The sequence below is a fragment of the Chrysochloris asiatica genome, unplaced genomic scaffold (genome assembly GCF_000296735.1).
Source record: "Chrysochloris asiatica unplaced genomic scaffold, ChrAsi1.0 scaffold00122, whole genome shotgun sequence".
In the NCBI taxonomy this organism is placed as follows: domain Eukaryota; kingdom Metazoa; phylum Chordata; class Mammalia; order Afrosoricida; family Chrysochloridae; genus Chrysochloris; species Chrysochloris asiatica.
The window spans coordinates 6,420,517-6,445,845 of record NW_006408640.1 but is presented as its reverse complement, the minus strand read 5'-3'; the positions used below and the strand labels follow the sequence as shown (position 1 = coordinate 6,445,845).

The 25,329-nt window shown below is 39.3% G+C and overlaps 1 protein-coding gene across 2 annotated transcripts in view; it reads left to right on the top strand.

Moving 5' to 3' along the window:
• Window positions 1-25,329, top strand: part of PTPRM (protein tyrosine phosphatase, receptor type, M) — an 840,546-nt gene that overhangs the window by 598,503 nt on the left and 216,714 nt on the right. The window contains exons 14-18 of one of the 2 annotated variants that reach the window (XM_006868702.1): window positions 2,072-2,223; window positions 5,682-5,756; window positions 5,983-6,009; window positions 10,175-10,186; window positions 10,934-11,121. In XM_006868702.1, coding sequence (XP_006868764.1) covers window positions 2,072-2,223; window positions 5,682-5,756; window positions 5,983-6,009; window positions 10,175-10,186; window positions 10,934-11,121 — 454 coding nt within the window. The remainder of the gene's footprint in view (window positions 1-2,071; window positions 2,224-5,681; window positions 5,757-5,982; window positions 6,010-10,174; window positions 10,187-10,933; window positions 11,122-25,329) is intronic. The other variant, XM_006868703.1, reaches the window with a different exon arrangement.

The following is a 25,329-nucleotide window of genomic DNA, read 5'->3' as shown; positions in this document are numbered from 1 at the left end:
AAGCTAATTTCCAAGTCTGTAGGGTTAAAGGAGTATGAGCAAGAAAAAGACAAAGAGGGACCATTAGTGAAGTTGGCTAGGCATCTCTTTATAGATAGAACAAAAGAAAATATTGAGGCAATTATCTGCATAAAGCAGTCAAAAGCAAACCAAAGAAATGTAAGCAAAAAGTGGGCATTTTGCCTGAGTCATGGAACTAATTATCTCAATCCTCCACTTCAGTGTTCCTGGGGATACCTGGTCTAAGAATGCATTGCCAATGAACTGGCAGATTCAAAAGTAGAGAGAAAATGTGTTATTGTAAGCACAGCTGTGGAAACCAAGCTTGGTGCTATGTCTCTGTCTGTAACTTCTATTGAGAACATCCAAGCCATGACTCTGACTCTCAGATCAGCCTAGCTGACTGGGAGAAGGGGCTCTACAGAAAATGACTCATGATAGGTCTACATGCTGGTCAGAGGGGTCACACCTGGTTACTTTTCTAAGTCCTTGTAACTTTAACATTGTCATGAAAGCTATTGGTGATGATGTGCATTCTTCTGTTTAAAAATGTATCTTTTTGCAAAAACTTTCAGCAATAAAAAGGCCAACCTTTTAGTGAAAGCCTTCTGCATGCAAAGTATGAAATTAAAATATTATTATAACTACAGGCAAGAAAGCATTTGGATTATGTTGCATTTGGAAATGATAATAAAGATTACCCATATGTCTAGTGTTGCACCAGCCTTACGTGGCCTCAGCAATTACCTACTATGGTGGTGCGTACGCGATTAGGTGGCTCCTTTGAAAGTCTGCTGTGTCCAGAGGATTTACTACATGTAGATGCCATGTTCTTTCTAAATGCTACTTCCTTCTTAGACAGAATTTGAGTATAAACATATTTTTGATACTATGATGCCTCACTCTTCTTAAACCTTCTCACATTATACCTTCTCCTTCAACATCTTTAATTCTATTCTTATCTGTCTTGGGTGCATAGAACAACCTTCTTTTCTGCCTTTTACCTTGGTGGTAAAATCTTTAAAAATGGGTTTTGCCTGTTTATTTCTACATTCGTGTCCCTTAGGCTTTTGTGCCTTGTGTACTGGTATCTGTACCTTTAGATTATGAGTTTTTTTGTGTGTGGTTAATGGGCATGGGGCACAGGATAGATTCGAACTATGTCTCCAAAAGAATTGGACGTTTTTCTGCTATCTGGGCCTTTTTGCGTTCTGTTCCACCAACAGAGAAAGAAGTGGGGGCCCCCTACCACCAGCAGCGGGAGTACTTTTCGTTGTGCTCTGTGTGTGTGATAGAGGGGTGACAGTCCTTGATGGGGAGCTAATTTGGATTCATCTGGGATTTGGTTCAGTGTCATACTTGACCCTGATCCTTCTGAGGTGTGGACTCCCTGTCCTTCCCTGGCTTCCTGCCTCGCACCCTTCCCTTACAAGATCTGAAAAGTTGTCTACTTTTGTTCTGTAGTTTTACAATGTACCTTTTTCATTGACTCTCTGGTTAGTCCAGCATTGTTTGGCAAATATTTACCAGAGGGATCTTCTCTTTGACCCTGAGTGTGACAATTTGACAATAATTTAGGGGAAAAAAGAATTTTAGGAGCATGTTAGCAAATAAATTACATTTTATTTTATTGGAATCATTTTAATTTAGGAGTCCTGGTGTGGTGCTGTGGGTTAATGCCCTGGACTGCAAAGTCAGTCTGATCCACAAAGTCGGCAGTTCAAGCTTACCAGTCGCTCACTCCTTGGAAATCCTATACAGAGTTGCTATGGGTTGGAACAGACTAAACAGCACTTAACAACAACAATTTAACTTTAGTATGAGAAACATGACATCATGGTTTAGACTCTAAATTCCTAATATTGCTGCGGTTGCCTTGAGTATGGGCAGTGTTTGTCATCTCTGTATCACTCACTGATGCCTGGCCAAGTGTTCAACATGTAAAGGCATATTAAAGTATGAACAAATAGAATTAATTCACTGAGTTAGCCCTGAGCCCTGGTTATATACATGCCCAAACTCTTGTTTCCATCTGCAACCATGTCTATATAATGGACCTTTTCGTTCTAAGGAAACTAGCCAAGAAGCGGAAGGAGACGATGAGCAGCACCCGGCAGGAGATGACTGTGATGGTGAACTCAATGGACAAGAGCTACGCTGAGCAAGGCACTAACTGTGATGAGGCCTTCTCCTTCATGGACACACACAATCTGAATGGCAGGTGTAAGTGCACGCCTCTTTCTGCTCTCAACACACCTCCCTCATTGGCTGGGGTTCACAAAACTGAAACCTCCCTGAAAACTCTGTTGCAATGTGGGTTTCTCCAGCCACTGAAATATCCCTTAACATGTCTGTGTTCCCTGTGGTTGCTTAGCAAATGTAACAGTCTAAACAGTATAGGATCAATCAGAGAGCACAGGAAACCGGAAAGCCATTTCTGTAAAGACTTCAATAGCAGTGCCATGAAGAAGGCACCTGTTTCTCATCATTCTTGTGTGCTTGCCAGGTGTGGAATTACACAAGGGAAGCCTGTTAGAAAACAGTTCACTAAATGGTTGTAACAAGTTAATTGTTTATTTGCTTAGCTGACAGATTCTGCCTTGATTAGAGGACTATTAGTGACAATTAATACATTAAACTGTATTTCAACTTCCTGAATCCTTACATTTCATACCAGGTGTGTAAACCAAGCTCAGCTAATATCTTCTCATACTACCACCTGTGATCCAGGTAGAGGGCATTATTTTAAGAAACTAACAATTAGATTGATTGCATGAAGTACAAAAAGAATGCTCTATTTGTCCCTGATGTTCTTGCCAGAAACCAGAATTAAATCCCATAGTGTATGCCTGACTCTGTGGCTCACAGCCTTGCTGAGTTCAAGGGCAGGGTTTTTTCGTTATCCATGGATTACCTCTAATCCTGGCTATGTAATCATCATGTTGGTCAGAATGAGGTGAAATCAAAGTGTAGTTTTCACTGTTACTGAAAATACGAAATGCTTACAGACTGGGGGACCCTCATAACTGTTAGGAACAGAATCATTTTTATGATGCACAGGCACAGTGACAGTCACAGAAATAGCTTCAGTATCAGTTTGGACAGTATGTGTGTGGGTCCCAACCAACACAGGTGTTCTGTCCTCTGGCAGTGCAGCTCTGCCCCAATGCTTTCTTCTTCTCTCCAGACAGCGCACAACAAGACACATGACTCCTCGGGCCTCCGTGTCTTTCTGACACTCAACAAGACTTTATAGAGTTTAGTCTTTTTTTTTTTCCTTACACTGGCTCCAGTTGTCCCACCTTATCCTATGTAGAGGACTTCTATGCACACAGAACTATGAAGCCCGTGTGCAGCGGACCCTGTGTCGGGGCAGATGGGCAGGACATACTCATCCTTCTCTTTGCTGGTAGATGTTCTTGGCCTTTCGTGTCACTCTCTGTGTAGAGTAAAGAGGGCATGTGCCTCAGTCGGACTCATATTATTCCCCATTTCTTCATATAATTCTCTCTTCGTTTGTATCACAGATACTATATATTTTTTTTTCATTTTAAAAATATACATGCAATATTTCCTTGCCAAAATAAATCAACTGCTGATGCATTTTTTTGTGGGCTAGCCTGGAGATGTCCTCTCCGTCACATTCCAGATTTGAATTCTTATAGTACCAGCTGTACTTCATGAATGTACATGAAAGGGACCACACAGATGGATGATACACTCTAAATTTTCAAGATAACCCGTTAATGTTCCAAATTTAATGATGAAATTTCTGACAAATTTACTTGCAGTGATCCACCCAGAGACCAGAAATTGACAGTCATTTCTCTGCTTTTGAAGTTTGAACAATCAGGGGTATTTGCCTCGGAACAGGAAGTTTAATTTGGCAGTTATTTCTTTAAAAAACTGAATGTATCCAGAAGTCCAGAAATGCTCATGCAAAGAACACTGCTTCAGAAGTTGGACAGCAGCTCCCATTGGTGATCTGCCTTTACACATAATTCTGTGCCTCTCATCAAGAAAGCAGTAGTGAAAAACACACAGTAGACTTTCAGTTCTCTTCCATTCTTTGAGCAATAAGTAGTCCTCTTCTCCTCTACTGGGAGTGACCCTGATGGAAACTTTTATCCTTATACTCTCCTAATGCATACAGTAGCCACAGTGATGTGGTAGTGCTTCCCACAAATACATTGGAGTAACTGTGTGTTACTGTCCTCCTCAGGAATTCAGCACCAGTAAAACTTAAACTATATCAGTGGATTCAAGATTTAGATGTAGATTTAATGCACTTGAGTGCATTTCTATCATTTATTCATTTACTTTAATGAAATTACTGTGGTTTAAAAAAGTAATAAATTAAGAAGTTGAAAAGAGCTGACAATTTTGTAAATAGGAAATATCCATTTTCAGTGGAGTAAGATAAATCAGTTGGGCTTGACTTTCCATATTAATAACATGGAGGAAGTTAGGGTGTAAGAGTTAAACCTTGACTATTTCCAAGGAATATTGAAAAGAAAAATAAGCCTTTTCATAGTACTTTAAAAGACTAACATGTAGGTTGTTGTTGTTAAGTACCGTGAAATCAGCGCCGACTCATAGTGACCCTGCACAGGGTTTCCAAGGCTGTAAATCTTTATGGGAGCAGAACACCTCATCTTTCTCCCGTGGAACCACTGGTAGTTTCGAACTGCTGACCTTGAGGTGGGCAGCCCGATTTGTAACCACTACGCTACCAGAGCTCCTTATGCACTTTTAATTCTGAATATAACATGCATGTCACATCACCTTTGTTTTTCATAACATTATGAAAAGTTCTCTAATATCCAAAATGTGAGGAAGGAGATGATTTCGCAAACTACCAAAATATTTGGTTTTCTTCAAGGAGAAGATTGATTTCTTCCCAGTAGCTGATATGTTACCCTAGATAGACACCTCATCAGCGTAGTCTTTATCAAGTAGGTGGAAATGTATGAAAGCCAAGTCCTCTAGCCCATTTCCTCAAGGAAAAGTTTCCAATAGTTATTTTGTTTTAAATTCAAATACCAGGAGATGAGCCCAGAAATATTAGAAATGTAGTCAAATCACATAATTACCAATGTACTTGCTGCTATGTATTTATGATAATAGAATATCCACTGACCAATTCTTTATAACTTTTAATATTCAGAATATTTTTGTGCGAATTAGCTCTATGTTGATAGTAGAATTCTACAGCCTATGTTAGTTGTCAAAATTGAGGTCTAATAAATTTCTCTATTTAGTGTAGGAAGTTTATTTTCCTCCTTTGTTGGGAAGGAAAAGTATTTCAGTGGTTAATGGCAATTGAAGTAACTATCCAGTGACAATTAGGAATAACAATATTTGTCATGTGGATCTAGTAAGTTTTCTGACACTTCTTCTTATCAGCAGTTTAGTGCCATGTGGGTGTCTCCCACTGGTGATTTTGGTATCTTTTTTACAGGGTAGGAGTCCTGGTGTGGCGCTGTGGGTTAATGCGCCATACTGCAAAGTCATTTGAACAGCAAGGTTGGTGGCTCAAGCTCACTAGCTACTCCTTGGAAACCCTATACAGGGTTGCTATGGGTCAGAACCGACTCGACAGCACTTAACAAGAATTTACAGGGTATTGCCTTTCCAGCCTCTGACTAGCCTTTTTTTTTTTTTTTTTTTTTTTTTTGCAGCTGTGTCTTCACCATCCTCCTTTACGATGAAAACAAATACCCTGAGCACGTCGGTGCCTAATTCTTATTACCCAGGTAACAGATTTTTTCGTTGTCTCCTTCTTCATAACCCCTTAGTAATCAGAATCCATCTCTGCTCACATGGTGCTCTAGGAGTTTAATGTGTTGGATGTGTTGTAACCCAGTGCTTTCTATAGCTCTCTATGGGGAAGTGGGTGGGTGGGGGGGAACTTTTATCAGCCATTTACTGTTCTTTCTCTTTTTACTTTCTCTGCATTGACCTGCTTATGATGTATGACAGATCCATTTGTGCCAACTGCAATTTTAGGTGAGAACATTTCCCTTTATCACAGTTTATTGCAGGAGTAATTTAGAAAGTCAGTGGCCACTCAGCAGGAGACGACAGTTTTACTTCTGTCTGATTCAGGCCATGGTGGGGGAGGGGGGACCTATGGGAAGGGACGGATGATAAAAAGACTTTCTCTAAAACAGTCTTCATCAATTAAGAAGGGTCTGTTGCATGTTTGTTGGGAATGATACCCAAGGGTTCAAACAAACAGTCCCAGCTCCAGTAGTGCCTCTTTTTATGTTTAGACTATAGAGTTAGGTCTGATCACATGGGCAAACACAGTGTGTCTGCACTGAGCTCGTCTCAGAGCTGAATTCTGCCCAATGTGATAGTTACAAAAGTGTGAAAATAGCTCCTCATTATTTTCACTTATTGCTAAGCACTGTAAACCTCAGTTTCAAAAATAGCATTTTTCTAATTATAACAAATGTTATACAGAAAAAAAATATCAAAATAGTGTTTTGGCCCCCTGTCCATCCTTGGAGTCACTCTGGGCAACACCCAGCATTCAGAAGTGTCTGTCAGACAGTGAAATTTCAAAGGAGCTGATGTTTTTGAACTGAGAAATGACAAGATGGCACTTTATAATCATATGGTTTATTCTGTGTCAGATGTCACTAGAAATGAAATAAAATGCGAGCCCAGTGGAGCGGAATGCATTTAAAGTATGAAATGTTCCCAGCAGGGGGTTAAAGAAAAAACTCCCGTTTGTCCAATATAAGGAGGGTGAAGAGAAATGGCATTACCTGGCTATGATAACAATGAGCATGAGCTGCTATTGCATCTGAGACGCATAAATAACCCGAGTGTATCACGGCTTGTGTTCTCTTTCTACTACTAACCTTACCGAAAAGGAGCACAACAAAAACGACTTCAAGGTATATACCAATTCATTGTAGCAAGAGTTCCATCCTCAGTTGTTCCACATTTTTTCCTAACTTCTTTACTAGGGTTTATATCTTTGCAATGTAATTTTTTCCCACCTGTGCTTCTCCTTTCTCTAAGTTGTTACGATTTTTGTAGAGTGGGAGTTTTTGTTTTGTTTTGATCTTTTTTCCCTTGTGGTGTTATATGGGTTTGTTGCCTAAGGGAGGGAAAAAAAAAAACAACTCAAAGGTTTTAAGAATGGACATCAAACAGAATGTTTTCATTTGCTTCATGTTGAGGACTCACTAGCAAAGACCATTAACCCCCTTCCTTCTTTCAATATCAACAATAAGGGAAAATAATAGTGCAATTTTTTTTCTTTTCATAATTGAGGGAAACAGCTACCTAACCATATAACCTATGTATACATGACATTTGCAAAATTGTCTGACAGACAAAGATGCACATTATCTTTGTGCACTGTGAAATTCATTTGCAGATCCCTAGATGTTCTGGCCTTGGTCCGGAGCAGGGAGAATGGGAAGAGAGACATACATTGTTGAAGGGAAGAAAATGTTCAGATTTCACAGCAGGATTAAGTTAAGCCTATTATACAATTCTGGAATCCTGGTGTGGCACTGTGGGCTAATGAACTGGACTTCAATGTCAGATTGCACTGTAAGGTTGGTAGTTCAAGCTCACCAGTTGCTCCTCGGAAACCCAATACAAGGCCACTATGAGCCAGAACTGACTCAACGTCACTTAACAAGGACAAATTATATAATTTTTAAATTTGTTGTTATGGACACTAAGGACAGCGATTCAAGTTGGGTAGGCACCTTTCATCATAGGAGCCTGTGCCGTGATTAAAGTGCTCATCTGCCAACCCAAAGTTCAACTGTTCAAACCCACCAGGCTAGGGGTCAGTAGGCTTGGTTTTCAGATCAGCTTCTTTACTGAAAGAGAATCACTTGAACAGATGATTGAAGTAGCAAAAATGAAAAATGAGTCAGCAGCTTGATAAATAACTGTGATCATATATAATTTGTATGTATATCAGTGTAACAAATGGTACTGCTTAAGAACTTTATTCCTTACATATTACTTAGTACAAATATGAATCTATATATAGTGTAATAAAGATTTGTGAGGTATTCACATGGAGCCACGGGAAGAAAATCAGCAGTATATCTACACTGGCACTATTTGGGGAAGGTCCTAGTTAGTTATAATTTACTCTTAGAAGTCAGCACAGTTAAATCCTCTAGGTACCACCCCTTTCTGTTCTCAAATGCTATGGTGCCAGCCTAAAGGTCTATATATTATCTTTGTTAAGTGCTGACAACTCCAACTCAAAGTGTCGCTGCATAGGGTTTCTGGAGGGTGTAAACATTTGCAGTAGTAGAAAGCCTCATCTTTCTCCCATGGCTCGAACTGCCAACCTTATTCATTAATACAGATAAAATTAATATCAAATCTAGATATAATTAATTTTCAGTTCTTGGAAAACCACTAGGACTTATAATGAGAAGCTCTATTTATGATTTCCTCTTAGAAGGCAGATTTTATTTTATTTTTTAGTATCAATAGGTATTTTTAAAATAAATACTGGAAATTAATCACAAGTTAGATTTTATCAGGAATCATCCCTTTTTTGGGAAGTCAGTAGAAACTTATCAATCACTAATTTTAGTACAACCAAAAATTCTAATAATATAGGTAACCCAATTTTCTAACAGATGTTATACAAGAAACTGAATCCCTCTTGGATATATTTGTACTAAATACCAGTGTTCTTTTCTTAGAAGGACTTAGCACTCTTTAAATGCTTTAAGAGTGTGTTCCACACTGGTAATGAGTCCAAGATGTCGCCATATAGTGGGGAACGACTACATATAGCAGTGACATGCTTTTAAGCTCTGTGGGTTTATAACTTCCAAGAATCCCCAGCCTGGGATCAGAGAATTGCTAGGTTGCTGGTTTATCTACGTGAAAGGCCCAAATCATTAAGGGGAAATTGAGAAGGTCAGTCACAATTGAGGGCATATTAATTATGTTCATCCCAAAAGGCACAAAACTGAGAGAAGGAGAGAGGCACAGAGGGGAAACTAATTAATGTTCCATTTATTTTACTATAAAGAACAGAACTTCTGCTGGAGTCACTAAAAGCTCCTCAGACTCAGAACTTGCAGGGAACCTGTGTCCCGGTGTATTTGATTGGCAGTTGCCAGCAAGCAAGTTTAATGTGAAAATGTCCAGCTTTATTTGCAACTGTTCCGACGGGAACATACAAATTGCTAAATTTCAAAGCAAATCTAAATGGGGAAAAAAAAATCATAAACTCAACTTGCCACCCTCTTTTATTTTGTCTTTGTGTCTTTAGCCACCTTGTGGTGATCCAGGTGTCATTTCAGCAACAGCCACACAGCTATACACTTGTGTGCCGCCTTTCATGCCATGCATCCCAGGGGCTTTGTGATGCAGATGGAAGTGAGGGCTCAAAACCAGGTCCAGCTAGCCAAGGACCCAGGAATTAAATTTCCTATGGAACTAAACTGAATACACATTTTAAAAAGCAGTAACCATAGCTGAATTCCCATTGATAAACAATCGGGTCATTTAAATATATATATATGAACATAATCATTTCTTGTATGTTTTGGTTCTTTATGTCTGAAATCAATTTTGATATAATGCTCTCATTTCAAGTGCCTTAGCATTGTATGTTCATGATACACACCCTCAAATCATAAAATGGCTAAAGGGATTCAGTATTTTAATGAGTTTAACCTGTAGAATGTGGAATTCTTAATTGAATAGCATTTTCTGTATAAGACTGTTTTAATAGCTACAATTTCTACAGTTCGTTAATCTAATTTACTAGTAGTCCATTAAAATAGAGCCTCTTTAGGCTTATTTGACCAAATTGTCACATTAATTTTGTAGTACAATTTGGTTGGCTTGTTCAAGACATTTAAACGAGAAAATATGTGAATACAAGTAAGACATATTTAGTTATTACTTGGTTCATGGGGGGATGAAGAGCAATTATAATACTAGTTTAGCATCCTTTTTTGTTATCAAATGCTTACACATCTCCATCCTAATGTGATGAGAGAAATGAGACTTTGCCCTCTGACCACCTGTGAATAGAAAACTTATTGTAAAATTAAAGAACAAATCAGAAACTACCTGTAAGTGTTCTCGGAGTACTATTGCTTATTCCCTGTTTCCTTTTTCTCCTCCTCTTTTCTCCTGATATGTATCTTCTTAAAAGTGCCAATCAATGGTAAGTTCCCCATTTGCCCCATGGAAAAGATGTGGAGGGGAGTGGGAGTGTGTGTCTGACCTATAGATTCTGACAAAGCCAGCTGGTTCTGTTGTATGTTGGCCTGCATGTTAGTTACTATAGAACATCCCACATGTGCCATGTTAGTCCACAGTATTTTGCTGAGCTTTATGATACAGGAGCATGCCAAGTTATTCATCAAAATGTTTTCCCCTGGCCAGATCCCCTTTTCTTTCTCTGCTTTGCTTTGATTCCATGTATTAGATCTACATTTTCATTGCTAGCTTCACAAGCCAGACCATTTTGTGCTCTTTCATTTTGCTCACAGCACATTTGTATAGAGTTGTTTTGTTTTTGTTTTGTTTTGTTTTCTACATCCTACAACACAGTTAACTGATCTGTGGAGGAAGGAACACAAGACTGGCTTCCCACCAGGCCTTGGTGAAGTTTCACAGTGAAACCTCTATAAACCGTAGCACTAGAAGGCTAACGGGCTCTTACCAATTAGCTTTGTGAAAGCAATATATCACCTGGACTGCTTTGTAAAAACAAAGATTTCTGCCTCATCCCAATCAGTAATGCCAAAAACATTGATGTTTCTAAACATGTAACTTTTCTTTTTTGCCAAGTCATCGTAGAGATGATTGCAGCTTTAATGTGAGGGGATCCCGCCTGCCAAGAATTCTCAGTGAGCAGATCTGACCCCGTTGGTTCAGCCTCACTTTCTCTCTGACCTTCTTTTCCCAGATGAAACCCACACGATGGCCAGCGACACCAGCAGCGTGGTGCAGTCACATACTTACAAGAAGCGCGAGCCAGCCGATGTGCCCTATCAGACCGGGCAGCTGCACCCGGCCATCCGCGTGGCAGACCTGCTACAGCACATCACCCAGATGAAATGCGCTGAAGGCTACGGCTTCAAGGAGGAATACGAGGTGAGCATGCCCTACCCCATAGTTGGGGACCCTTCCTGGACACAGCTACAGATACTGTGGTACCCAGGTCGTCCCAAAGTAACTCAGTGAGGAATGCCAGAATGGACCAGGTTCGTGGGCTCATTTCTGTGGAGTGGTACTTACTACCAAGAAGATAACATGTGTTCAACAGATACAGCACACTTGATGTTCTACCTTATTCTCCTTAATATTCAGCGAGAACACAGGGCTTCTAGGCTCTCTTATCTGTTCTCAGTTACCTTCTTAGGCTTTTCATGTAATTATGACGGTAAATATAATAATTTTGCAGGAAGAAACTGTACACCTCAACAATGATAGGCCAGCTTGTGATGCCATGCAGGGCTTAAACAATGCCAAGAATCTGACTAGTGCCGTGGTGTGACAGCTCTTATTGTCCTGCCAGCCCAGAGCTTTGCATGGGCAGCTTTCAGGGGCATTTCTAAGAATCATGACCCTGGTTGCTGTTGTTAGGTGCCCTGGAGTCAGTTCTGACTCATAGTGACCTACCTTATGCGCAACAGAATGAAACACCGCCCCAGTCTCCTTAAGTGTTGTTCTGTTTGAGCTCATTGCTGATGTCACTATGTCCATGCATCTCATTGAGAGTTTCCTCTCTTTTGCTGACCCTTCACTTTATCAAGCATGATGTCCTTTTCCAGGGACTGGTCCCTCCTGATAGTATATCCAAAGTATGAGAGACAGACAAAGTCTGGCCGTCCTGGCTTCTAAGGTACATCTGGTTACTTTTTCCAACACAGATTTCTTTGTTCTTCTAGAAGTCCATGGTACATTTGATATTCTTCTTCAACACCATAACTCAAAAGCATCAATTCTTCTAGTCTGCCTTACTCACTGCCCAACTTTAAAATTTGTATGTTGTTGTTATTGTTGTTAAGTGCCGTCAAGTCAGTTCCAACCCATAGCGACCCTGTATAGGGTTTCCAAGGAGTGACTGGTGGGCTTGAACTGCTGACTTTGCAGTTTAAACCAGCTTTGCAGTTCAGCGCACTACAACACCACACCAGACAGGACTCCAGAATTCATATGAGGTGGTTGAAAATACCATGTCTTCTGTCAGGGGCACCTAAGTTCTCAAACCTGATATCTTTGCTCTTGAACACATGAACGAGGTCTTGTGCAGAAGATTTGCCTAATGCAAAACATTGTTTGATTTCTTGACTGCTGCTTTCGTGAATGTTGTTTGTGGATCTAAGTCTTTAACAGCTTCGATCTTTTCTCCATTTTCCATGATGTTATTTATTAGTCCATAGAGTCCTGGTAATGTGGTGGGTTACCATAAGGTCTGCCAGCCACTCTGGGAGAAAAATGAGACTTTCTTCTCCCATTAAGATTTACAGCTTCGGAAATCCTACACAGGGTCTCTGTAAGGCAAAACCAACTCCATGTACATAACTACCTTGAACAGGATCTATTGGTCCAGTTATGAGGATTTCATTCTTTACAGTAAGATGCAATCCATACTGAAGGTGCTAGTCTTTTTATCTTCATTGGTAAGTATTTTAAATCCTCTTCTCATCCAGCAAGCAAAGTTTTATTATCTGTATGTCATAGGTTGTTAATGAGATTTCCGCCAATCCTGATGCCATGTTCTTCTTCATATAATCCAGTTTCTCAGGTTATTTGCTCAGCATACAAACTGAATAAATATGATGAGAGGATACAACCCTGGTACACATCTGTCCTGATTTTAAACTACTCAATATCCCTTTGTTCTGTTTTAACAACTGCCTTTTGTCTATGTATAGGTTCCACATGAACACAATTAAGGATTCTGAATACCTGTATTTTGCAATGTTATCCATAGTTTGTCATGATCTACACAGTCAAAAGCCTTTATATAGTCAATAAAGCACAAGTCCTGTGGTTTAATGCTCTGGACAGCAAAATCAGTTTGAACTACAAGTTGGTGGTTCAAGCTCACCAGCTGCTCTTCAGAAACCCTATGCATGGTCGCTGTGGGTCAGAACCAACTCAGCAGCACCTAACAACAACAAAAAACCATATTTCTAGTATTCTCTGCTTTCAGTTAAAATCTATCTGATATCAGCAATGATATCCCTAGTTCCATGTCCTCTTCTGAATCCAGCTTGAATTTCTAGCAGTTGGTAGCTGTTTTTTTTTAATTATCTTCAGAAAGACATCACTTGCTTGTGATGTTAATGATATTGTCCACTGATTTCTGTTTTCTCTTGTGTCTTCTCCTTGGAATGGGCACAAATATGGATCTCTCCCAATCAGCCACACAACTTTCTTCCAAATATCTTGGCACAGATGAGTGAACGCCTCCATTGCTGCATCAGTTTGTTGAAAGATTTCAATTTGTATTCTGTCAATTCTTAGAGCCTTGTTTTTCTCCAATGCTTCATTGCAATTTGGACTTCTTCCTCCTGTACCTTTAGTTCTTGACCATATTCCACCTCTTGAAATGGTTGAACATTGACCATTTCTTTTTGGTACAATGACTGTATTCCTTCCATCATCTTTTGATGCTTTCTGCATCATTCAATATTTTGTCCATAGACTCCTTCAGTATTTCAAGTAGGGGCTTGAATATTCTTCAGTTATTTCAACTTGAGAAAATCTGAGCTTGTTTTTCCCTTTGGTTTTCTAACTCCAGGTCTTTGTACATTTCATTATAATACTTTGTCTTCTCTAGCTGCCCTGTAAAATTTTCTGTTTTGCCCTTTTACTTCCTGATTTCTTCCATTTCTTTAGGATCTCTACATGGGAGATCAAGCTTCAGGGTTTCCTCTTAGACATTCATTTTTGTCTTTTCTTCCTTTCTGTCTTCTTAACTACCATTTGCTTTTTCCCAGTATGATGTTCTTGATGTCATTCTATAACTCTTCTGGTCAGTAGTGTCTAATGCATCAATTCTCTTCTTGAGTTGGTCTCAGAATTCAGGTGGGATATACCCAAGGTCATATTTTGGCTCCTGTAGACTTGTTTTCATTTCCTCAGCTTCAGCCTGAACTTGGATGTGAGGAACTTATGGTCTGTTCCATAGTCTGCCTATGGCCTATTTTGGCCAATGATACTGAGCTTTTCTACTGTCTCTTCCCACAGATTTAGTCAATTTGTTTCCAGTATTCCATATGGTGAGGTCTATGTATATAACCATCTTTTATGTTGTTTAAAAAGGTATTTGCAGTGAATATGTCATTGGCCTTGCAAAAGTCTGTCATGAGATCTCTAGCATCATTTGTATCCCCCAAACCCTATATTTCAAATATACTTCCTCTTTATTGCCAACCTTCACATTCCAATAACCAGTAATTGTCAATGTATCTTGAATAAATGTTTCATCAATTTCAGGCCGAAGAAGTTGGTAGAATTCTTCAATTTCATCATCATTGGTTTTAGTGGCTGGTGTGTAAATTTGAATAATAGTGGTATTAACTGGTCTTCCCTGTAGGCAGATGGATATTATCCTGTCACAGACAACATTGTGCTTCAAGACAGATCTTGAAGTGTTCTTTTTGACAATGAATGTCATGCCATTTCTCTTGAATTTCTCATTCCTGCCATAGTAAACCATATGATTGTCAGATTCAAAATATCCGATATCAGTCCATTTCAGCTCACTAATACCTAGTATATTGATTTCTAAGCGTTCTTCCAATTTTATAAGTTCCAATTTTCCAACATTCATACTTCATACATTCCATGTTCTGATCATTAATGGATGTTTGCAGCTGTTCCTTCTCATTTTGAGTTGTGCCCCATTAGCAAATGAAGGTCCCAAAAGCTTTACTCCATTCATGTCTATGGTCAACTCTATTTTGAGGAGGCAACTCTTACCCAGTTGCATTTTGAGTGCCTTCTTACCTTGAAAGGCTCATCTTCTGGCACTGTATCTGACAATAGTCTACTGTTATTCATAATGTTTTCAGTGGCTAAACATGCAGAACTAGTCTGGCTCTCCTTCTTACTCTGGAAGCTCTGCTGAAACCTTTCCACCATGGAGGACCTTGCTGGTATTTCAAATACTAATGGCATAGCTTCCAACATCACAGCAACATGCAAGCCACCACAGTAAGACAAGCTAACATACAAGTGGTGACGACAGAATCTTACTATATATAAAATGAGGACTCATTCCTTTCACAGCCTCTGTCATTAGTTAACAGCTAACTCTGATGAATAATCATTCAAGAACTGAAGAGTGTAAATTGAGAAATCTGGTTCAAAGAATCACACCATCACTGGGGTAAGTGGATGTGCATGTGTGGCCAGGTAGAGGCACTGGATTTCTTTTTACGCCTTATGAAAGTTAGTTCAGACACATTAATGAAGATAGAGTAATATGCTTACTCACAGAATAAAATTGGAATTATATACATGTATAGCTTTACAAATCTTAGAATGTGTTTCTTACCCTATATCTACCTAACTAGCGTATAGTTGAGAAACATCACATCTTGTCTGGAATTAGAGTACTTTTAAGGTCGATCCCTACCAGCCCTGTGAGTTTCAAGCTCTACTTCTTTCTCCTCTTTTGGGAACAATCTGATACTTCATTTTATGCCCCAGATACCCAGTCTTGGGTTTGACTATCTTTTCCAGCTCAGTCACCAGAGACTCATTACATCAGTCAACACAGCACCTTGTAACATGTTGAGCATGTCTTTCTATTCTTCCTCTAAGAATCGGTCTTTGGACCAAAGCAGAAAAATAGGCAGACCCACTTTTACTAGCTACCTTGTACATCTGAACAGCCTGCCAATGACACACCTCAATGCAATAAAACTGTAAAGCCAAGGAAATCAAAGCTATCCTTGCCTCACAGGTTTGATGTAAGTTCATAAAATATTTCCAAATGAAGATCTGTATTTTAGCAACCTTAAAACTCTTAGATTTACCTTTATGGTTTAATTTATAACTCAGTGAAATTGTCTGCCTTTGCATATTTCCTCATGCACTTTAAAAGACTAGCTTAGGAATTCATAGGATTAAGAGTAAGATTTCCAAAACCTTTAATATTTTATGAAAGGACAAAATTAAGTTACTGAGAAAATATAAGCCTAGTGAATAGGGATGATGTCCAATATTCTGAATGCAGATATTGTTCAACTGTTTATTAAAGATGTTAATGTCAGAGAGAGTAGTTACAGGCTCAAATAACAATTCACAAAATACCTGGGTCCAGTTTTTCATGAATTACTTAAAAATACCTACCTTGGAACTTCTTATAATGCAGTATGTAATAAGCATATGTAAAAAAAAAATGTTTCTCATTGAGATCTCATGGAGAAATATAATTTATAAGTACAAACTAAAGCAGTTTATACACATTTTAAGCAGGTTGTAACTGCCATATCATCAAAAGCTGTTATACTTTGAAATAAAATGTGAATTACCTACTTGCATTAAAAAAAAAAAAAACCCAACTATTTCTCATCTGAGATATTAGTGGATGAAAGAGGACTGCTTCAAAGTAAGCATTTTTAAGCACTGGAACCATTAGCAGCTCAGAAAGAGAAGAAGGAAGAAATTATACTAGCAAAGAAAGCAGGAACACACGGGAGAGTGCAATAAGGCCAACTAGCAAATAGAAACTCAGAAATAATCAAAAACACCAAACCAATTGCTATTGAATCTATAAAGATTCACAGCCTCAGAAACTCTATACAGTGTCATTATGAGTTGGAACTAACTCGTCAGCACCTACAAACAAAAACAAACATCCTTCATGTATTCTGTGCTTTCAGCCAAGATCTATCTGACATCAGCAATGGTACCCCTCATTCCATGTCCTCTGAATCTGGCTTGAAATTCTGGCAGTCCCTTGTTGATGTACTGCTGCAACTGTTTTGTTGCAGCTCCCACATCTGTTGGATCACCTTTGTCTGGAACGAGATTAGATAGGATCTCCTACAATTGGTTGGTTAGGTAGCTGTTTTCCAAATTTCTTGGCATAGATGAGTGAGCACTTTCAGAACCTCACCTGTTTGTTAAAACATTTCAATTAGTATTCAATCAATTTCTGAATTCTTGTTTTTCACCGATTCTTCCTCCAATACTATCAGCTCTTGATCACATGCAACCTTCTGAAATAATTGAATATCGACCAGTTATTTTTGGTACAGTGACTCTATATTCTTTCCATCTTCTTTAGATGTTTTCCATATCATCCAATATTTTGCCCATTATTACTGTTGCTAAGCGTAGTGGTTACGAATCTGGTTGCGAACCTTAAGGTCAGCAGTTCGAAACTACCAGCCGCTCCGCGGGAGAAAGATGAGGCTTTCTACTCCCGTAAAGATTTACACCCTTGGAAACCCTGTACAGGGTCGCTATGGGTCGGAACCGACTCGACGGCACTTAACAACAACAACAACAAGTGCTGTTGAATCAGTTCCAAATCATAGCAACACTTATAAAATGTCTGAGGAGTGGCTGGTGGGTTTGAACCACCAACCTTGCAGTTATAGAACCTTCAATATTGTATTTCACAGCTTCAGGTTTTTCTTTGGTTCTTTCAGCTTGAGAATTGTCAAGTGTGTCTTTCTCTTTTGGTTTTCTAACTCCATGTTTCTGTACATTTCATTATAATCCTTTGTCTTCTAAAGCCACTCTTTGAAATCTTCAGTTCAGCTCTTCATCATTTCTTCCTTTAGTTTTTGCTACTATATGTTCAAGAGCAAGTTTCAGAGTCTCTTCTGACATCCATTTCTTAGTGTATTCCTTTTCTTTTCAAAAAAACTTTCATTTGAATTGAATGAAGGTTTACAGAGCAGATCTTCAGTTTTATATCCAACAAATCATATACTTTGCTTCAGTACAATTATTGCAATCTCCTCCATCTACCATCAGTTTATAGTATTTACCTCTGTTCATTTAACTCTTGCATTTTTCCCTGTGTCTCCTGTTACCTTCATCTTTCCTTGGACAACCTCCCTCTTGTTTATTGCTTACCCCATCACCTATGTGCTGATATATGTCTTATCCTCTATCCTATGAATAATTCCCTCCCATCTTGTAACCATCATATACTGTTTCTTTTATCAAGAAAACCTTAAAAAAAATTTTTTTAATCGTTAAAATTTATTGTGAATTGAGTGATAGTTTGCATGGGAGAACATTGGATTTACACTCATTGTTTCATTGCAATGATTACAGTCTCCTCCATGCATCATAATTCAACAGTATTTGCTTCTATTCCCTCTGTTTTTGTTTTTTGTTTTTTGGGGGGAACATGAAAACACTCAGGAATATATAATCATTTAAACAACCAAAGGACACATTCTGAAAACCTGCTATATAGTCCTTTAAACAACCAAAGGACAAATTCTGCAAGCCTGCCTCTTGGCCACCAGCACTTGGCTGCCAGCACACAGCCTTTCTCTTTCCATGAGTCTAGAGTCCTCAGCTGCTCTATTTCTCCACGTCTTCATCTCCACTTTCATCTCTGGTGCCGCTGCTTCTCTGGATAGGGTCCCACTTGTGTTCTTCTCCCTTGATGGTCCTAGGGTCCTCTGTTCCTGGACTGTAAAATTAACTACTCCCCCATTTTTGTTACAAAACTTCTACCTTTACAGTTGTGACAGCCGCAATTAGTCATAACAATTACTCACTAATGAATCATAAGAATCCTATCCCCATCTCTTTTCACCAAACCTGTCTAGACACGATGAAAACCATCCAATGGGGATTCTACCTTCCCCCGCACACTCTGAAACTAAACTCCCTCTTGAAAACTTGTAAACTAGTCACTTTGTGTCTTTATCACCCCCCAGGTTTAGGTAGCCAGTGTCTTAAGTATCAACCTGTATACAGAGGGGATAGTATTGATATTGATATGAAGACTCCTTCCCTCTCAGTTGGTATTTTGAGCTACTACATCCATAAGTATAGGTCAAGTTCATCAAATTGTAGCAATTTACACTTGTTTCCTTTATCAATTTTTTTTCTAGTTGAGTTCTGATCATCAAACCATTGATGCTAGGTCAAATGGGTACTATCTACAAGTTTGGGTGTTCTTGTGCATTTCCCCTCACTTCATATCAGCTGGACACTTCACTCTCAGATGTAGCCCTCAGTGGCTATGTCCTTATCCATGGACTCAGGAATCCCCAGGTCTTATCACACTTTGATTCAACCATCCCTTCCTCTTCTCTTTCTCAGCACCAGGTCAATGGTAGTCTATGGAACGTGGTCGAACTCAGCCCATATTTTCATTGCTGCCTTTCCCCCTCTTCTACTCACCAGAAGAACACTGTGGTTGCCAGCAAGCTTACATGCCTGCTCATGTGTTCCCTTTGAGTTTCATTCTTGGAGGGGTATTTTTCCTGCAGAGACTTGATTGCTTGCCTTGATGGCTCCCCAGCAAACAATTTGCTTGTTCTTGTAGTAGCCAATCAGACTCCTTTATTAACTTTTTACAACAGTGATCTCATACAATGTTTGTCCTTTGTGACTGATGAATTTCACTCAGCGTGATGTCCTTCAGGTTCAGCCATGTTGTGGGGTGTTTGCAGATCCATCATTATTCTTCAACATTGCATAGTATTTCATTGTTTGTATGTATCAAAGTTTAACCATTCTTCTGTTGATGGACATTAAGAATGTCTCCATCTTTTTGCTATTGTGAATAGTATTTCAATGAACATGGGTGTGTAAATATCTATTCATGTCACAGCTTTTATTTATTGAATGTATATACATGAAGTATAGAAGGATAGGATACTTCTATTTCCAACTTTTTGAGAAAACAACATACCATTTTCCGCAGTGGTTGTACCATTTTACAGTCCCACCAGTAGCATAGGAGGATCCTGGTCTCTCCATACCCTCACCAGCATTTGTTGTTTTCTGGTTTTGGAGCATTGCTCTTCATGCTGGAGTGAGATTGATGTCTTGTTGTCTTGGTTTGCATCAGCACATCATAATCACCAATCATCAAAGGCTAATGATCATGAACATTTCTTCGTATGTTTGTTGACCACCTGAATGTCTTCTTTAGTGAAGTGTCTGTTTATGTTCCCTGCCCATTATTTTAATTGGATTATTTGTCTTCTTGAGGCATTGAAGCATTCTGTAATTTTAGAGAGTAGTCCTTTGTCTGCTATGTCATTGCCAAACATTTTTTCCCATTCTATGGGCTCCCTTTTTACTCTTTTGGTGAAATCCTTTGATGCACATAAGTGTCTAATTTTTAAGAGGTCCCAGGCATCTATTTTGACTTTTGTTTGTGTGTTTTCCATTATGTTTGATAGTGTATTTATGCCATGTATCAGAGCCCCTAAGTTTGTCCCTATTTGTTCATTGATGATCTTTATGGTTCTAGGCTTTACATTTAGGTTTGTAATCCACATTGAGTTTATTTATATTTATATACTGGTCTTATTTCATTTTTCTCCAAATGAACTTCCAGTTTTGCCAGCACCATTTGTTGAAGAGACTATCTTTTCCCCATGTTGGCCCTTTGTCAAAGATAACCACAGGTGGATAGGTTTACTTCTGGGTTCTCAATTCTACTCCATTGATCTATGTGTCTGTTGTTGCACCCATATCAGGCTGTTTTGACTCCTGTGGTTGTATAGTAGGTTTTGAGATCGTGAAGTGAGAGGCCTTCTACTTTGTTCTTTTTTAGTAATGCTTTGCTAAGGGTCTCTTTCCCGTCCATATACAGTTAGTGATTAATTTTTCCCATCTCTTTAAAGAATGATGGTTGGAACTGGATTGAGATTGCATTACCTATAAATTGCTTTGGGAATTGTTGACATTTTCACAATGTTAAGTCTTCCTATCCACGTGCATGGTATATTCCTATATTTCTGCACTGACATCCATTTTGGTCTTTTCTTTCTTTCCTGCGTTTTTAATGACCACTCTTCAGGTCTGGAAGTGAGCTCACACTCATGGCCCAATTTTCAGTCAAGCAGTACATAGGAATATGGGGTGGGCAACAACACTAGTGAGCTGTGCTCACCATGGAATCGTCAACCATTCAAGATCAAAAGGGTAACATTTACCTGGAAACAAGGTCCAGAAAGGTTGGGAAGGAAGATGGGATGGAGATAGAAGCACAGGAAGGAAGTGAGATAACTGTTGTTACATGGAGGGGACAGCAATCATTGAGATGAAACAAAGTGTATGATTTGTTGACTGTAAAACTGATGATGTTCTCTGTAATCTTTCAATTCAATTAACAACTAAAAGTTTCACACACACACACAAAAATACATTCTTATCTGGAGTGTAAAATGTTTTTTAAGTAGTGACTTTTTTTCAGTTGACACAGTTTCAACCTCTTCTTCTTTGTACTTTCCAAGGTAGAAATATTTGTAAATGGGCCCAAGCACTGGAAGGATTCATCACAGCTCAGGTAGCGATTGTGTGTCAAAACAAAAGAAACAGGCATGTGGTGGGACCGAGATTGAGTAGTATTCACTGCAAATTTTTATATTTGATTTTTTTCTAACAAGGTAGTCATATTGCACATCTCACCAGGGAAATACAATAATTTGATTCAAAAGAAACTCAGACATGAATCACAATAAAAAAGTAAACATGCTGAATTGAACAGAAATGGCATGTTGTCAGCAGAGAGTAGTTGAAGGATCTCAAGAGAAAGGCCCAATGTAAAGGGCAGGTTTGTTTATGTTGCTATACAATGAGGAGCTTAGTTCTTTTCCCCAAGAAGCAAAGAGGACTGTGTGCTAACCCCTAGAGAGAATCTGTGAGCTTGCATGAAATGGAGAATGCAGGCTGTGCACTGTAGGGGCGCAGTATGGAGGACTCACGTCATGGTTCTACAGACTCGCACCTCGGTATCACCTGCAGTCCAACAAGGAAGTTCTCATTGCTATGCAGTAGTAGAGCAATAGGTCAGGGGGCAAGATGTGGTTGGGCTTCCCGTCACCTGATGATCCTGCAGACCCCACCTCTGAAGTCCCCAGAGGGCCTTGTTTAGGCCTAGAATTTTGAACTGATGGTAAGTCCATTTAGGGATCCAAGCAGAAAGACATTAACCTCAAGTAGAAAAACAACCATGTAATTCTGAAAGACTGCATTTTCCTCTAATACTTAAATTAAGATACAGGAAGGACAGCAATTTAAGACTACTTCTAAATAGGATATCCTGAAAAACACTGATTGTACTGCTTTATGAGCTAATAATCAATAGCACTCCAGGGAACAAAAATTTATTTTTCAATGACTGGAGCTGAAACTTTTCATAAACCTAAGTTAACTCTTTATATCCTACAACTCAATATGTATGTGAACATACATACATGTGTATGTTATTGCTGTTGTTAAGCGCCATCGAGTTGGTTCCGCCTCATAGCAACCCGGTATAGGGCTTCTGAAGAGTGACTGTTGAGTTTGAACTGCTGACCTTGTAGTTCACACCAACCTTGCAGTCAAGTGCTTATCCTATAGCACTACATAGCTAAATATGTTAGAGAAGTATTATCTTTATCCCATCTACTTCTCTAATGTGTACTTCTCCAGTACATGAACACTGATTCATTCTGTAATTGAATGTAGAGATTTTTTTCTTTGACTGAATGTAAACTGGAAAATTTAACAGATTGTTCCAAAATTTCAGGCTTATGTACAATCTAGACAAATTTTAAGGCCTGTGTATGTTTTTTAAACATAGGTCCTTGTAGGTATTTTATGTAGGTAGTTTTGTATTTTCTTATCTTTTATTCTGCAACAGTTGATGGTGTTAAGTACGAAGACAGTGTCATATCTGATGCCTTTGCCTTTGTTTGACAACATTTGGACAAGTTAAAAGGGAATTTTCATTAAAATATCTCCAAAGTCCAACTGTTTTTGTTTTGTTTTTCATATTTATTTACCTCAGAATAGGCAGTGTAACCATAAACAGTCCTCCCTGAATACAGCTTTTCCTCTGCAGAGGCTTCAGTTAACAATATCCCATCTTTAGTGGCCAGACAACAGGGTCTCTAAAGCAGTAGCCAAGATAGATCTGCAAGAGAGCCCACCGGGCACCTGTGTCTTCCTCTGTGTGTGCTAGTGTGCAAAGAGATAATGGGCAGGCTCATAAGTCTAAAAAATTCACCAGAATCATGCATAAATCCCACTGCTAGCTAGTCAGTTCCAACTCACGGAGATTCCATGGACTGTAAAGTAGAACTAGGCTCCACAGGAGTTTTCATTGCTGTCTTTTGGAAGCAGATCACGAGACATTTCTTCCAAGGTATCTCTTGTTGTTGTTGTTAAGTGCCATAGAGATGGTTTCAACCCATAGCAGCCCTGTGTAGGGTTTCTGAAAAGCGGCTGGTGAGCTTGAACCACTGACCTTGCAGTTCAAACAGCTTTGCAGTCTGACGCATTAACCCACAAGTTTAAACCACCAACCTTTTAGTTAGTGGGCACTTACTGCATTCCTCAAAGACTCTGAATTTTGCACAGCATCTCCTTGGTTGGTTTTTTAACACAAGGATAGGGGCAGGTAGAATGAAAGGTACTTGGTGGGACTTAGCTAATAGAACACAGCTGGTTCCTGATTCTGTGTGCAGCCCAGGATAGGAGGTGCCCCTCCCCCCTCTGCTTAACCACCTTCCTTCTCAGGTGGGCTTTCAGCTGCAGTTTCATAGTCTAAGGCATCAGCTGAGTCCATCAATTGCCACAATCAGTGCAGGTTATTTTCTATCCCACAGGGTACAAAACAAACAAAACGAAACCATTGGAAGCTAAGAATGGGGAGTTGGGGAGCCTTGGCAAGCCCTGGAAACAAATGAAGAATCACAGCAGCTGCGCCTCTGAGGATTTAGCAGCCAAGTGAATTTTGACATGTTTTTGTGTAATTTATTTATTATGGTGATGGTGATGCAGGTCCAAAAGAAAAGGATAAAAACCCTGATTCAAAATTCTGAGAATCCTTCAAGCTACTTTGGGGCAAGCTGACCGTTTTTGTGTGTGTGTTTATGGTGCTTTTTGATAGATACGTTTCTGTATGTTTTTAAATAATGCAATAGACTTGTTTATATTGAGCATACTTGGCAATTAAAAAAAAACAACCTAGAATTTCTAAAGTATCTGTTTGCTTTACTGCACTCGCCATATTGTCTTGCTAAATTTCAGAATGTCTTAGTGTTGGCTATTTTTTTATCCAGTTTCCTTTACCCAGCAAGTGGAAACCTCAGAAAGTGTGATTAAAAAATGTTTTTTTTTCTCTTACCGGTCTCCATCCTCCCTCTGATGGTAGTGTTCATGGCAGGAAAGGCTTTTCAATTTGTTTGAAGCACTTCTACTCAATTCTCTGGTTTCCATTTTGAAGCTGGTTATATTAGAGTTTTCTTTATCTGAAAGAAATAGAACAGTTTTTAGCCACAACTGTTAGTGGAGGGACTAGCTAGCACAGGAAGGACTGTAATACAACCCGCAGTATCTCAGCTCCTGCTGGCCTCATCTGTCTCTGATATCAACCATGCTTATGATTCGTCTAGAGGAGTCCTGGCATGGTGTTGTGGGATAAGCACTGGACTGCTAATCACAAGATCAGTGGTTCAAACCCACTAGCCACTTCTCGGAAACCTTATACAGTGTTGCTATGCATTGGAACTGACTTGATGGCATTAACAACACCAACATCAGTAGATGAAACTCAATGTTACAAAATTCTCACTGCCCAGCCCTTTTCCTACCTCCATATCAGCAAGTTGTATTTTCCTACCCTGGTGTTTAATCAGGGGTTGTGGTGGTGCAGTGGCTAAGTGCACAGCTGTTAACTGAAAGGTCCACAGTTCAAACCCCCCAGTTGCTATGCAGGAGAAAGATATGATAGTCTGCATCTACCAAGATTTACAGCCTTGGAAACCCTGTGGGGTGGCTCTCCTCTGCTTTCAATCAATGTGAAAGCAATGCTTTTGGTCCTGGTTTTGACACTTCAGTCCTGTCCCCCTTCCTTCCTGGCCCACCACGTGGCTCTCTTCTTTTGCCTCACCACTGTAAGAGTGCCCTAACAGATCTCTGCATGTCATTGCCCTTCACACACATACTCTTTGACCTCACCAGTAGTTTCCTTTGTAAAACATAGATTCTATCACATTTGACTGATATGCAGAGATTTGCCATGCATTCTTTGAGTATCAGTCAAATAACAAGATTCTTCTTAGTGTGGCCTCCTGGCCCTTCATGACTGATGAGAACTCCGTTTCCAGCTCTGATTTTAGTTACTCTCCAGCT